This window comes from Polypterus senegalus, chromosome 14 (genome assembly GCF_016835505.1).
Source record: "Polypterus senegalus isolate Bchr_013 chromosome 14, ASM1683550v1, whole genome shotgun sequence".
Classification (NCBI taxonomy): Eukaryota; Metazoa; Chordata; class Cladistia; order Polypteriformes; family Polypteridae; genus Polypterus; species Polypterus senegalus.
The window spans coordinates 133,235,615-133,250,993 of NC_053167.1; the positions used below are offsets into that span (position 1 = coordinate 133,235,615).

The 15,379-nt window shown below is 40.6% G+C and overlaps 2 protein-coding genes across 2 annotated transcripts; one reads left to right on the plus strand and one right to left on the minus strand.

The window, feature by feature from the left end:
• Positions 1-3,650: 3,650 nt before the first annotated feature.
• LOC120514670 (histone H2B 5-like) lies at positions 3,651-4,057 on the minus strand. The gene has a single exon (XM_039735169.1). It carries the CDS (start codon positions 4,048-4,050, stop codon positions 3,673-3,675), a length of 378 nt encoding a protein of 125 aa, XP_039591103.1. The 5' UTR covers positions 4,051-4,057; the 3' UTR covers positions 3,651-3,672.
• Positions 4,058-4,649: 592 nt separating this feature from the next.
• On the plus strand, positions 4,650-12,038 carry LOC120514654 (histone H2A-like). Its single transcript, XM_039735147.1, has 2 exons — positions 4,650-5,135; positions 10,810-12,038. The coding sequence occupies exons 1-2, from the start codon at positions 4,753-4,755 to the stop codon at positions 10,814-10,816; spliced, it is 390 nt and encodes a 129-aa protein (XP_039591081.1). The 5' UTR covers positions 4,650-4,752; the 3' UTR covers positions 10,817-12,038.
• The last annotated feature ends 3,341 nt before the right edge of the window (positions 12,039-15,379 follow it).

The following is a 15,379-nucleotide window of genomic DNA, read 5'->3' on the forward strand; positions in this document are numbered from 1 at the left end:
TACAAACTTAACATGTAGAAAAAGTATAATCAGTCTGCAGTAATATGAGGCATAAAAGGTGGTTATAGTGAAACTGAACTAATCCATCCTATAATGAGCTCACCTAAACCCTTCACAGTGACAGCAGCACTTTATGTGGACACACTAGGCCTACACCCTCCTGGCTCAGCTTCTGATGGCACATAAAAACTGCAAACATTTTTAGCCTAAATCGACCTTAATTAGAAAGTTTTCTGATCAGGTCAAAGGTTATTTATTTGTGATGCCAAATCATTCATAATCTCTGGGCACTTTTTATATAGGCAAATATTACAGCATATAATGCATAATAAACTTTATCACAATGTTCACTCATAGAGTAATCCTACCTGCTCCCTTTGAAATGAAGGCTTTATGGCTGCTGCTTGGTTCTGGCTCTTCAGTATCACCAGCAGCAAATTGGGATGGAGGCTGCTGCTGAGGGGCTAGAGGACCACAAATGTGTCTCATTTAGGTTGCATCAGTGTCACAACAAGCAGTGCTCTAAACAAAATACAGCACTGCCTGCAAATTACTGTTTAAGTGTTTGAATCATGTAAATGAATTATATGGCGTTATGGCATATAACGTAGTCTATGTGATATGAACAAATGCTTTGCAAATTCATAGCTTACTTACTTTTTTCACAGTCTCCACTTAGACTTTTGCTTTCAAACCGAGGGTTTTTAATTAAAAAGCCACTCAGTTTGGTGCATTTGGCCACATCATTTTCAAGTGCCTTCCGTTTTTATATTCTCGCCTTTTCGGCACCACCTTTGCTTTTTTACCATCCATCTACTCTTGGGAATGTAGCTTGGTAACTGCAGATCCTCTTTACTATAAGGCTCTGGGTAACAGACAATCAGCCTTACACACCAGCCTCTGTGTGATTGGCTGGTTGTGGTCACATGTCACACGTTAACGCAGGATACACCATAGATATATCTAGATAAACGCCTCATTCACTGTGTTGCCCAGTCGACACGATATGTCAGCGTGTCCACCATATTGCGAGTGGCAAAAGTGCCATTTAAACTAATACAGGTAGATGTGGAAACCGGGTTTTCTGATTAAAAAACAATAACATTTAAAACAGTATTGTTTACATACAACAGATTCTGGCGAATCATTTAAATGCAATTATTTATATCCATTTATACACTAATAATGGCAATTATTAAATAATAATAATTATTATTATTAAATAATTCCTCCCATATAAGTAACATTTCTCGGACTGCCTTCTTCCATCTCCGAAACATTTCTAGACTTCGTCCTGTTCTTACACAACACAGTACTGAAGTATCGGTTAATGTCCGAGTCACCTCACGTATAGATTACTGTAATGCTATTCTATCTGGCATCCCACAAAAAAGTATCCATCGCTTACAACTTCTTCAAAATTCTGCTGCCAGGATAATAACCTGCTGTTCTAAATCCACTAAACATATTATACCAATTCTCTCTCAACTTCACTGGCTCCCTGTTCACTACTGAATACAATACACAATACCGCTCTGAACATTTAAAGCTCTCCACAACTTCACTGATCTCCTCCAGACTTGCACTCCTCTCGCTAACTCAGATCCTCATCTGCAGCTCTACTTTCTGTACCACACGTCAGATTCAGTGCTCTGGGAGCTCGAGCGTCTCTCCTTGTGCTCGTCACCTCAGGAATTCTCTTCTCTCTCATATCCGTCAGCTCGATTCAATAACACATTTTAACACTACCCTCAAAACTTATCTTTTCAAACTGGCATACCAATTGTCAATTTTGCACTGTTACTGCCAGTTATCTTTGTTTGTTATCTAATTATTGCTTTTTGATTTATCATTCTCTTGTCTTAATTTTACTAATATTGTTTAATTTTATTGTAAGGTGACCTTGAGTGCCAAGAAAGGTGCCTATTAAATAAAATGTATCATTATTATTATTAATTATTGAGACAAAACTTGACCAATGTCTGAAAGTCAAAATAGTAATACTGCAACTGGCCGTCTGGTCTTTCTTTTAACAGTGAAATGATATACTCAATGACAAAAATAAACAATTTTATTGTATACAAATTGGCTTAATAATTTCTGAAAACATTTCAGTCATTCCTCTCTCAACCTCTCTCTCTCTCACACACACACAATGTAGTTAATTAAATATTATACACGATAGGATCTAAAATCCTTGAAATAGAACTGTCTTACATATCTTTTTCCGTGTATTGTCACTCTGTAATTTGAGAGTATTCAGTCCGGCATTATGGTGCAGCCTTAGTTTGTGGAAGACAGACACAACTAAAGACATGAGCATAAAATGATGGTTGTCAATTTCAAACTATGTTTCCTCAATGTGCTCCTTGAGAAAACACATCATCTGAACCAATCTCAGCCCAAACAAACTGACTGATCAAAGATACACTGACAGCTTGCCCTAATGTCAACTGTCGGAATAACACGCTCAACTACTTTGACCACCTTGACTGGACCCTCAGAAGGAATCATCAAACCTCCTCTGTTTTTTAATGTGAGCGAGTGGTAGATTTGACCATATGATGCCGGTACAGCATCTGTTACCAAACTAGCATGGCATACATCACAGGACAGCTTTCTCAAAATCCTTTCTAAGGTCTACCTCCCACTGCTTCCTGAGGTGGATTTCTTTGGGAAACCTTCAAAGTTTGAGACATGTTAACAGCTAGCAACAAACTACATAGTTAGTGACTAAATACGTTGAGCCAAAACGTTGTTTGGAGGCTCACTTGAGCACATAAATGCATAGCTTTGCTACCTTAGCCTGGTTTAACTAAAGTTAAGATTATAAAACGGGATTTTACCTTACCTATGAAATGTAATTCCCCAGGATCTGGTTTGGAGCATACAGCGGTTTGTACAATCCCAAGCAGCACATGCATGAGGCATCTTTATCAATTACTTCGCTCCACAGCAGTGCCACACGCAATATGGCGGCGACGTTGATGTACGATGCTGCTAGTCATGCAGTGTCTAGTAATTCTATGTCTGTGGGTTACACAGTGAATGCTGGCTGACTGTACCTGAGAGTGTAGAAGCAGTAGGTAAAGCATAGTATGTGACATGTATGTTGATTCTGATTTAACACTGGCCCTCACTGCCCAGTAACCCAGCCAGCTCACTTGCCCTTGACATCCAGGAAGAAATATTACATTTTCCTACGGTGTCTAAAATTTTCTGCGCTTCTTTGGTCACCCGTAACAAATTGCTTGCACTTATTTGTGAAGATGCTGTCTTGATCAAGACAGTAGCTCCGCTTTGTGTTAAACCCGTGACCCTGTGCTAGGATATAGCAGGTTGGAAGATGACTGACTAGGAAGTACAATACAGTTAAGAACAAGTTTCGTGTGGGCCATATTTAATATTTTTAAAATTTGCTGCGGGCCAATTACAAATGGAGCACGGCTCGCAGACTGGACACCCCTGACCTAAATAGACGCCCATGATGGACACTAGTTCCGATCCACCAAAAACCAAATGAAACTAGTGCATGTGGCCTAAACATACTAAGCGTACGGGAAAGGTACACTGCATAAACCCAGCAAACACCGGTTTTTGCGTTAATGGTGCTCTTTTTGAGTAGATGGGTGGCTCTGAAAAGAGCCTTTGGGTTCAAGCAAGTAGTTCGGTTTACTTAGAGCTGGTGTACTTGGTAACTGCCTTAGTACCCTCGGACACGGCATGTTTAGCAAGTTCTCCTGGCAGCAGAAGCCTCACAGCAGTTTGGATCTCCCGAGAAGAAATCGTGGACCGCTTATTGTAATGCGCTAGACGAGAAGCTTCCCCGGCGATGCGCTCAAAAATGTCGTTCACAAACGAGTTCATGATTCCCATCGCCTTAGAAGAAATACCCGTATCGGGGTGTACTTGCTTCAATACTTTGTAAACGTAAATGGAATAGCTTTCTTTCCTGGACTTTCTGCGTTTCTTTCCTCCTTTCGCTTGGCTCTTAGAAACGGCTTTCTTAGAGCCCTTCTTGGGGGCTGGTGCTGCTTTGGGTTCAGGCATATCTGCACTCTGTAGCAACTGAATACAGTACTGCACTTTCCCGGGTTCCTCTTTTTAAAGCATACAGAAACCGTGGCAGCGGTGGGCGTGGCTACAAACGACCGTTGAATTAATGAAGGGGACAAAATCCGCGCGCGCGTTTTTTTGCATTGGCTTTATGACTTCAAAAGTATGTGTCAAGGGTTTTCTTTAATTCACTACCGACTATTTCTGTTTCCGTTCGAACAGTTATTACGTGAGCAGGTTAACAATATCTGTGATCAGCTCATCAAAGGAGATTCAGCAAAGTAACTTGCACATGATCGCAAGAGTTAAAATTCGCAGGGCTGAAGGAAAGAAGCTGCAGAAACTCAGTAAGAACAATCGGTGAAATGAAATAAAGAATAGAGAGACAGGTGTAGTATACAAAAATTGAAATGCATCAGTTCAATGAAATATACATGTCAAATACAGGAACAATCAAAATAATTAAAAGGCACATTGTTCATTTTGCTCGGAGCGGTATTTTTAAACTTGAAGCGTTGTTCAAAGGAGTTCGAAGGCCACGCCCTCGAGTCGCCACAAGCCGAGTGACGTAGGAGCACAAGCAAATCAGCAGTCAGTTCGTTCAGCTCGCAGCGCCCCAAGGAAACCTTTATAAGAGCGCAGCGCAAGTATCCATTCTCATTATATTGTAGAATACTGTTGTGTATATTGAACAAAATGTCTGGAAGAGGAAAGACTGGAGGTAAAGTACGCGCCAAGGCTAAGACTCGCTCTTCTCGAGCTGGGTTGCAGTTTCCCGTCGGTCGTGTTCATAGGCTTCTCAGAAAAGGCAATTATGCTGAACGTGTGGGCGCTGGTGCTCCTGTCTACTTGGCTGCTGTGCTCGAGTACCTGACCGCTGAAATTCTCGAGTTAGCTGGCAATGCTGCTCGCGACAACAAGAAAACCAGAATCATTCCTCGTCACTTGCAGTTGGCTGTGCGTAATGATGAGGAGCTTAATAAGTTGCTGGGTGGCGTGACAATCGCTCAGGGCGGTGTGCTGCCTAATATCCAGGCCGTGCTTCTGCCCAAGAAGACCGAGAAACCAGCTAAGAGCAAGTAAGCTAAGGCGATCCGTTTGTCAACACCAACGGCTCTTTTCAGAGCCACCTATCTGTTCAGACTGGAGCCTTTCCATTTAATGTTTGATTTTATTTTTTGGGGTCCAACAGCATTTTAATTTTACTGAGATTTCACCTTGCATGTGGGTGCCTATTCCTTTTTTGATGTGTAAAACTTTTCTTCTTTTTGGGCTACTGGTGAGGTGTTGATCAGAAGGTTCTTCTAGTCTAGCCTGAGGAACCTAAGCAGTATAATAGTCTGGGTTGGACTTGTTGTTTTGTCTGCTTTTGTTAAGGGTTGCCACAGCTGATTTTTTTCATATACTTTTGTCCTCTGAAACTTGCTCTGTTACACCCACCATCTGCATGTTCTCTATCACCACATCCATAAATGTTGGGTGTTCCTCTTTTCCTTTTTCCTGGCAGCTCTATCCTTAACATCCTTCTCCCAATATACTTCTCATCTGTCCTCTGCACATACTTGTTACTTGGCAAGCACAGTGAAGAAAATTGGTTATCTGTCCATTGATCCATCTTCTTAACCCTCTTATTCATGTCAGGGTGGTAGGGCAGCTTGAAGTTATCCCCAACAGTCTGGCCAAAAGGTAGAAACAACATTTGGACTGGGTTTCAGTCCATTGCATAAGTTAAGCTTATGGGGGGGGCTGTCACGTGATGAACGAATGACTCGAACCTGAAGACTCGAGAGATGAACTAATCAATTCTGTTTCCGACTCAGACTGAGCTGGTTAAGCTTATTCCAATACAGAAACTACAGGAAGTTGCGCAAATGCGCATGCGCTACTGAACGAATCACTCCCACGAGACGACTCGTTCTTCCCGAGTCACATTAAAGATTCGTTCAAAAACGACCCATCACTATTGGAGAGTCTCTTTTGTGCAACCAACATCAATAAACAGTTCCCTGGTTTTGCTGATGTCAAGTACTTTGTACCAAGAAACATGACTTGGTGTTATATTTATAATCTGAACAGTACAGGGAAAAGAGAAAAGAAAACCGGTGTGTTCCTTGTGCTGCTCCACTGATGCTTACATCCACATCAGGGAAAACATTCTACAGTCTCAAACTCTGCTCTGTTAGAGAGATAATCCATTCTCCAGGACCTACCATAGGGAGCTACAGGTCCGGAGGTGTACATCATAGCCTACCGTACAGTCAAGATTTCTCGTTTATAACTGGAACAAAAGGTTAACAGAGCAAGATGCAGAAGACAGGACAATATGGAAGAAGATGATCCGCTGTGGCATCCCCTAACAGGAGCAGCCGAAAAAAGAACATGAAGATACCTGGAACAAAGTTATATTCAAATTGTTTTCTTTTTCTCCCTTTTAGTGTATTTCAAACGAGCAGTAAAATGTTCAGTATCACAAATAAACACCTGCTACTTTAGTCCAATTCACACAACACTCCCATGACAAACTGAGGTAATGAAAACCGGTACAGTGGAACCTCAGTTCACGAACGTCTCGGGACACGTACAAATCGGTTTACGATTAAAAAGTTCGCCAAACTTTTGCATCTGTTCACGACCACAGACTCGGTATACGAACAAGCCAGTTTCCCTTTCGTTTGTGCGTGCTGATGATTTCTGCTCGTGTTCAGTCTCTTCCTGTGCATTCCCTGTGCAGTGAGAAAGAGAGAGAGATACACACACACACACACACAGAGACGCTCAAGAGAGAGACACACACACAGACATGCCAGAGGGACATATACACAGAGATGCGCGAGAGAGACAGACACACAGAGACCCGAACGAGAGAGAGAGACAGACACACACACATGCCCGCGAGAGAGAGAGACACACACACACACAAGAGAGAGAGAGACGGCTGGACGCATAAGGCTGGGAAGGCAGTTAAAGAATGCATCAGGCTTGTTTTTAAAGAGACAGATCCGAGCATTGTTTTACCCTTGTTGTATTTAATGAAGACTTTTATCTATTGGATTTTAACCTCCAATTCTGTTTACAGCGATCGGTTCGTAGCGTTCATTGTTGCAATGTTACTTTTCTTGGTGGTTTATTAAATTACAGATTTTTCAAATGTTCATTTTTTCCTGTGCTTAAAACTCATTAAAAAAGTGTTTTTAGCGAGCGGTGCGTAGCGCTATAGCGCAAGCTCTTGCAGTATTAGTTTTCTCAGTGTTATTTAATGTCTTTACATTTAGTTTACTATTACGCTGTGCATTCTATGGTATAATTAACTATATTTGTGCTTAAAGATCTTTACATACAGTTCGTACAGTCTGGAACAGATTAATTGTATTTGCATACAATCCTATGGGGGAAATTACTTCAATTCTCGACCAAATCGGTTTACGACCAGAGTTTTGAAACGAATTATGGTCGTGAACCGAGGTTCCAATGTACTGTGATACATTTCTAGGAGACTAGATTCAAATTTTGCTCCAAATACTCTCTGTGTAAAGCTTACACATGGCTTTCATGTCTTATGATTTTTTTGGTGCTACATTTCAGGTGTTCTTTTGGTCTGTCAATTTGCTACTTAAAATGGGCCCAGCATGTCGGTGTAAGTGGGCTTGCAATTCAAGCAAAGTTTCTGTTCTCACCTTACGCTTGAAGCTGCTGGATTCAGTCTCTGTCTTTACATTCTCCACAACTCTCAAGTTGCACTAATGGTGGGTAGGAAACTGATGTACAGTGGAATTGAATTGTTTGACTTTTTCCCTTCATTACACTTTGTTATCTCAACTTAAAATAATACCCATCTGAACCAAATAGGGTTTGATCAATTGATCTGTCTAATGGAAAAGCTGAAAATGGAAGCAGGGCTTGATAGAAAGTAAGTCACTGGAAATTTAGAGATTATTTTCATTGTTAAAAATGCATTTTGTTGTGAGTAATAATCAAACTTTTATTCGATGGTTATTTGCTATCTTAGTAAAGCAGACTGTCATCATCTAATGACAAATTTCTTATGGATAATTTTAATATCTGAAGCATAATACAGCTTTACACAGATGACATTTGAAAAGAAGTTGTTTCTTTTAAAAGTATCTTTCAAGGAAACCTAACTCAAACTGAGTAAGCTCTACTTTTGTCGGCATGTTAATTTGATCTTGCAGACAAATCAGATTTCCTGTGAAATTTTGGATGAAAGATATAATCATTTTCCAGCATCTATGACAGACCTCTGAATTATTAGTCCAGCGTGTTTCCAGTGTTAAAGAAGGTTCAGTCACCGAGTATTTTTAATGAAATATGTGTTCGTCTAATAATGAGTGACAACTCGTCCTTCACGCTTTGCTATTTCTCTTTATTTAGCCATTCACCTGAACCTTCTTTTCAAGCGATGACAATTCCCCTGATAACAACATGCTTCCTGAAATATGTCTTGACTTTTCATGGTTGACTAGTCTATTTTTTCCTTCTCAAAAAGAGGATTTTGTGAAAGCAGCTCAGAGAAGAACCTCCCTTCTCAAATTAAGCAAAATAGGCTTAAGGCTCCCCCTGCTGGTCTCTCTAAGGAAGACAACTTTCCTGCTCTCTTAACCTAATGTTGGCTGGTGGTGGAAGGAGCACTTCAAGGAGGTCCATCAAGTGGAGGAAATTAAATACGAGTGAGAGAAAAAGGGATGGTAAGATTAACAGATGGATGGGGCCGCAGTTATGTAATTGCTACGCTAATCTACTGTACATCCCTACCCTCGTCTAGAGTCATGCGCATTGGTTAATAACTGGAAGAATGAGATTGCGGGTACAAGCGGACAAAATGATCTTTCCCTGCAGGGTGGATGAGCTCTCCCTTAGAGATAAGATAAGAGACACAGACATCCTGGGAGAGACTTGGAATACAGTCGCTGACCCTCAGCATTGAGAGGAGCAAATTGAGGTGGTTCAGCTGGATGCCTCACTGTGGAGGTTATACAAGCACAACCAGCTGTGAGGAGACCCCGAGGAAGACCCAGGGCTCACTCAAAAGCTTATATCTCCCTGGGAAAGCCTAGGGATCCCACAGTATGAGTTGGCAAGTGAGGCTTGAAAAAGGGACATATGGGCCTCACTGCTTCAGGTAAGCGGTGGAGAATAAATTTATTAATAAATGAAACAATGAAACAATGAATGAATGAATGAATGAATTATTTTTTACTTGTTCATTCAGCTCAGTTTGCTTTTATATAGCACTCTCAGCTATGTGCAGGATCCGAGTGCACTGTAAGAGAGAAAACTAAAGTAACAGATCGATTTGTCGATTAAAACACTTGAAGAGTAAAATACAGTTCAAGACTTTAATGAGTTTATATGTGTACATACTTGTGGTCTATAACAAAAAAGTTAAACTAACATTAATATAGTTACTCACTAAGAATAATATGTAACATGTTGAAAATTCATATGCAAAGAATATTACTTGCAGTATTGAAGTTTATCACTAGATGCTACTATTGTTACTGAAGGAACTACTGAGTAGCATTATTGAGAGTTAAAGAAAAATACTTCCTTCTTTTGGCTGCTCCCACCTTGCTCTGTTACACCCATCACCTGCATGTCCTCTCTGACCACATCCATAAACCTTCTCTTAGGCCTTCCTCTTCTCCTCTTACCTCGCAGCTCTATCCTCAGCACCCTTCTCTCAGTATACCCAGCATCTCTCCTTTGAACATGTCCAGACCAACTCAATCTAACCCTTTGACTTTGTCTCCAAACCGTCCAACCTGAGCCGACCCTTTAATGTACTTTTAAATATTATTAATGACAATAATACATTTAAATTTCTTAGTTTATAGTGCCTTACATTAACTGTAAAGACAAAGTTAACACAAATATAGCAACCTTACTTTCTTGTTCTTCACTTACTTAACTTTCAAAAGTAAATTACTCACAGCCTCTATAGTACGCATATATGTAGAATCAATTTGCCACAAACCATAACAGATAAACAGAACTTACATTGCTTTGTTTGACACATTCTATTTGTAAGAAATTCTGTAACAATTTGAATTCCTAAAAAGGTAAACCCTTACACCAGGAACAAGTTTGTTTTTCTTGTTTTTTCTGCTACCCACAATGCTTCACTCAACAGAAGGACACATTTAATTCTGTCCTCTTGAGATCTGACTCTTCCTTTCAGACATTTACAGCTATAATTCATCAACAGTCAACTGCAAAACCTTGCCCCCTGTATGCGTAAGTAATCAACAGTAATGAAGCAGCTTGAAGGAGAAAATTCAGTTTGATTAGCTGCACAATCACGAAAACTCAAAATCCAATCCATTTGAGGTATGGCCAGATGACAATGGACAAGATTGTGAGAAATATACTGGTCAAAATCACATCTATGGGTAACTATGTGGTAATATAAAGACAAGGGAACACCCAGATGACTGCTGGGATACGCTCCAGATGCCACACAAACCCTGCCTCGCTTAAGCAAGTTTGGAAAATGAATGACTGTTCTTCCCTTTATTGAAATTTATGTTGAAATAGTTTCTTGCACTTATTATCATGGTTGTTATAAAGTGTGAAGAAACAGTGTCATTTAAAACATCTGCTAGATTGATTTGCACTTAAGGTGTGTCACACGTGTGCTTGGTGAGCAACCTAAAGGTTTAGGTAAGTGTAATTTACCGCTGAGACGCAAGAGGGCACTGTCTAATAACGCTTTCTCTTCTCCTTTCCCCTCTGCAGAATGTAAGACTGACACCTCTCAGACTCTGATCTCACTTCCAGATTGAGAATACCTGGACCCGCATATTCCTCCCAGAGTTCCACATAAGAGGAAATGACTCCATTTTTGACAGACCAGCTGAGATTGAATGAAGTCTCATCATTGTACTTTACCACACGTTTTATTGTACGCTGTTTGCATACTGCAATATACAGGGTTTGCCTTGGGCTACCCCCGATCTTTTATTTTTCTTCTTTACTTGACCATAGAATGACAGGAGAAAGTACGCTGTGCACTTTATCAGTCTTTCAGTTGTTTCCACAGCTCTTTCCTACATTCATATTAAGAAATCTTTGATAATCTAGCAACTGTACTCAGTTTTGTTCCTTTCTCTATCTTGATTATTTTCTTTAAGATTTTTAAGCTCCTTAGCACCTTTTTCCTGCTCTGTGATGTTTGACAAATACAGGAACTGGACTCACACTCGACCACTGCACGACATTCCCATTGTCCTTTTGAAGCCATTCCGGTGTAGCTTTGTCTTTCTGCTTGGGCTCGTTGTCTTCTCCCAAAATGCAGATTTTTTTGCAGACTCCATCAGGTTTTCCTCCAGGATTTGCCACAATTTTGCTCTCTTCATTTGAGGCCTCACAAGCCTTTGCAAGGGCCTATTGCAGTGAAGCATCCTCACATCTCAAGGCTGCTAATGTGTAGTGTTCCTGTCTGATAGCCAAAAACCTCAATTTTGAACCTTCTTCCAGCTGACTTAAGTCTCACATGTGCCTTTTGCGAGAGGTCCTGTGTGATTTTCTATTTTGCCGCCCTCTCATAACGTTGTGACTGGTGAAGTAGCTGGGCAAAGTTGTTGTCTGCCCAGTCTCTCCAATGTCTGTCATTGTAGCTTGTGACTTGTTCAAAGTTCACAGAGGCCTCTTGATGGCCTACCCAATTTGTCTGCTTCAGTTTTTATGGGTGTTCTGCTCTGGCCATACAGTTTCTATTTCTTCATGACTGATTTAACTAAATATTCAGTGGCTTGGATATTTCCTTATCTCCATCACTTGAATTGTTCTTTTCATGGAGTTGCTTGGTGTGTTCTTGTGTCTTCATGGAGAAGGTTAGACTTCCATACTGACTCACCACTTGCTGGCCATCCACATATAATCAATTGAAACCCCAGACAGGTGATCTCCATTGAATTAGTGATGGAACTTCTAAAGCCACTTTGCTGCCCCAGTGACGTGTCATATTAAAGGAGGTGAATACTTATGAGATTGATTATTTTTCCTTCATATTTGTCATTTATGCTTTCTGTAATGTAGAGTTTTTTTGCAACCCTTATTGATTTTCATAAGGCGTTCGACTCAGTTGATCGAGTCACCCTGTGGGATATCCTGTGTCTTCGTGGAATTTCCCCCGTGATAAAATAACAAAGCTTACACAACGGAAAAGAGTTGGGGACCGTCCCCGTGTAATGTCTAATTGACAAAAGAATGCAAAAAGGCAAAAATCTTGGATCAAATACTTTTTAACAGCAGTTGACAAATGTGAATTAGAAAGATGGCGTTTTTATACTGTAACATAAAGGCGGGCGGAAATGATGTGGCAGGAGATGACGTCGTAACTGGCAGACAGATGTGACATCATCAGAAGGAACTGGAAGTGATGTAATGGTGAAAGTGACGTCATCTTCATGAGACGTCATTGAGATGGAGCCGGAAGTGATGTCATCAGAGGGTGCCGGATGAGGAAGTGACGTTTGGTGGCCATCTTGGGAACCCAGAAGTATGGAAGGTACGTTATTTTTCTTATTTTGGTCTGACGAAAAAGAGAGAGAGGCGTTTTCAACCCCTTGCCTTGTGATATTTCACTCACCTCAGGGCTTGTTGATTGCCTCCTAAGCGCACGTGTATGACACCCCGAAGTTGCTGGATATCATGGCCGGCCTGTACACTGGTACTGTGACTATTGTGCAGAGTGGAGGTAGAACCTTTGCATTTTTCCCAATTGATTCTGATTCTGTCCGGAAAAAAAAAAAAGATCCAGGCTTTTAATGACCACTTGGACACAACCATCTGTGGAACTGGACCATGTGTATGCCTGGGGCATTGCCAACTGGGATCCCAAGTTGTTTCATCATGTGGTGGATGTGGCAACACACTGTATCAGTGCATGCACCCCAACCAGTGCCTGACTTGATATCTACATATAAAAGACATTCGCAAAGGTGAAACCGTGTTGTGTTTGCAGGTTTATATGTTTACTTTCTTTTACTTCATTCTTACCTTGTTGCTCTTTTTCAGATTCTGGTTATTTAAGCCTTTTCTTACCAATTAGCATACAAGTGAATTTTATACTAAAGTTACAGCTCAGTGTCGTTTGCACCCATGTCTGCCCTGCTTGACCCTAATCCCCAGTATTTGGATACAATTAAAGGATCAAACTCAACAGGACCAGCTGAAATAAAAAGAAAATTGGAAGAATTGCAATTGTTCAAATGGTAAAACAAGAAAGAGACATTCCCAACGTAAATATCTAGTGCACTCTTCTGTTTTTCTGGCAAATATATATATATATGTGAAATGCAATATGTATATTAGACAGATAGGTAGATGTGAAGGGCACCATTTTATAGAGAGACGTGTGTAAGGACGGCCATCAGTTTATCCTGGCCAGGACGCCCCATTACTGGAAGGATGGCAGAAGGCAGCTTATCAAAGACAGTGCCTCACCCAAGACGATAGATGGCAGCTTCCCTGGACTGCAGCTGTACTCTGGATACCCGCAGGGCACTATGGGACTTGGAGTTTGGCAGCACAACCCTGCTGGGTACCGTGGGTGCCTCAAGGGGACACTGTGGGAAGTTGTTAGGAGAACAAATTCTCACTTAGCCTGGAAGTACTAATGGACTATGACAACAGAAGCCCCAAAGTACTTCCGGGCTGATTAAAACCTAAATTCTCCAGTTGACACGGAAGTGCTGGCAAGTTACGTGGGAGGAAGAACAGAAGCAGGACTGCTGTGAACCCAGCAAATGAGCCGGAGTCGGGAGGAGTGTGATAGAGCTTGCTGGGAGGTGTGGAGGAGAATATTGTATTTAATAATTATTGGTTTATTTGTGTATGGTGGCTGTAGTGCTTAAAGGGCACTTTGAAGAAAAAAAAATAAGTAAAGATCTTCTTTGTGCTTTTTACCCTGTGTCTGTGTAACTGTCTGTTGGGTTTAACGGGGCAACAGCGGCCCGTAATGTCCACAAGTGAAAGCCACTATATTCAAGATCACTATAAAAGGCTTCTGCGAGAATCAAGACATCGGGTTCATCGACAACTTGGACCTCTTCTGGGAAAGGCCGTGTTTCTTCAAGCGGGAGGGCCTGCATCTGAATAGATTCGGTGCACAGGTCCTCTCCGAAAACATCGCTAATGTAATCTGACTCTCTTGACTGTCTATTTCAACTCTAAACCCCTTCCGTAATGCTAATGCTTTGCTAGGACATAATAATTACTTAACAAAGTCTTCCGTAAAAGTGCACAACAGTAATACTCTAGTAACCAATCTTAATGCACGTAAAAAATCTAGGCAGTGCAGCATAAACACTAATAATTTAATTACAATTACTATAGATGAACAACATATCAAAACTATAAAAACAGATTATGAATTAAATAAAAAATACACACAGAGCAGCGCTAACAAAAATAACTTAGTTTCTGTTCCAAATATCAATAACTCACATAGAATTCAGCTCTGCCCCTCCGAAACATTAAATATGGCACTATTAAATGTTAGATCTTTAACTAATAAGATGTTTTTTATCTACGATCTTATTAGTGATAGAAAATTTGATTTTATTGCACTAAGTGAAACGTGGCGTAGCTCAGACGGCGCGGTTGTTTTAATGGAAACTGCACCTCCGAATTACAGTTTTACTCGTGCGGATCGCCAAGGAAAAAAAGGAGGTGGCTTGGCAAACATCTACTCGTGCTGGTTAAAGTGTAAAGATGTCAGTTTTGGTAAATTCAAGTCCTTTGAGTAACTCGCCATTATTATTCATGGAGATTCTCACTTTCTATTATTATCTGTGTATAGACCTCCCAAATATAACGCATCTTTCTTTGAGGAATTATGAGACTTAATGTCAATTTTAATTACAAACTATGACATACTCTTAATAGTTTGTGACTTTAACTTTCATATCAATCAGTGTGACCACAAAGTAAAAAAAATCATGAACCTCATGGACTCTTTTGATCTGAGACAGCTCGTTAATCAGCCTGCACATAAAGCAGGTCATACGTTAGACTTAGTGATTACTAAAGGACTAAAAGTTGATGTAAAGCAGGTCATTGATATTGGTCTATCAGGCCATTTTCTTTTATTATTTAATATAGAAATAATGATAGAAAACATTCATGAGAAGCATATTGTTAAAAATGCTTCTTTGATTCATCAGCAGCCTTAAAACTTACAAACATTCTAAGCCAGGGGTGTCGAACTCCAGGCCTGGAGGGCCGCAGTGGCTGCAGGTTTTTATTCTAACCCTGTTCCTAATCAGCGAGCAGTTTTCACTGCTAATCAACTCCTTTTCCT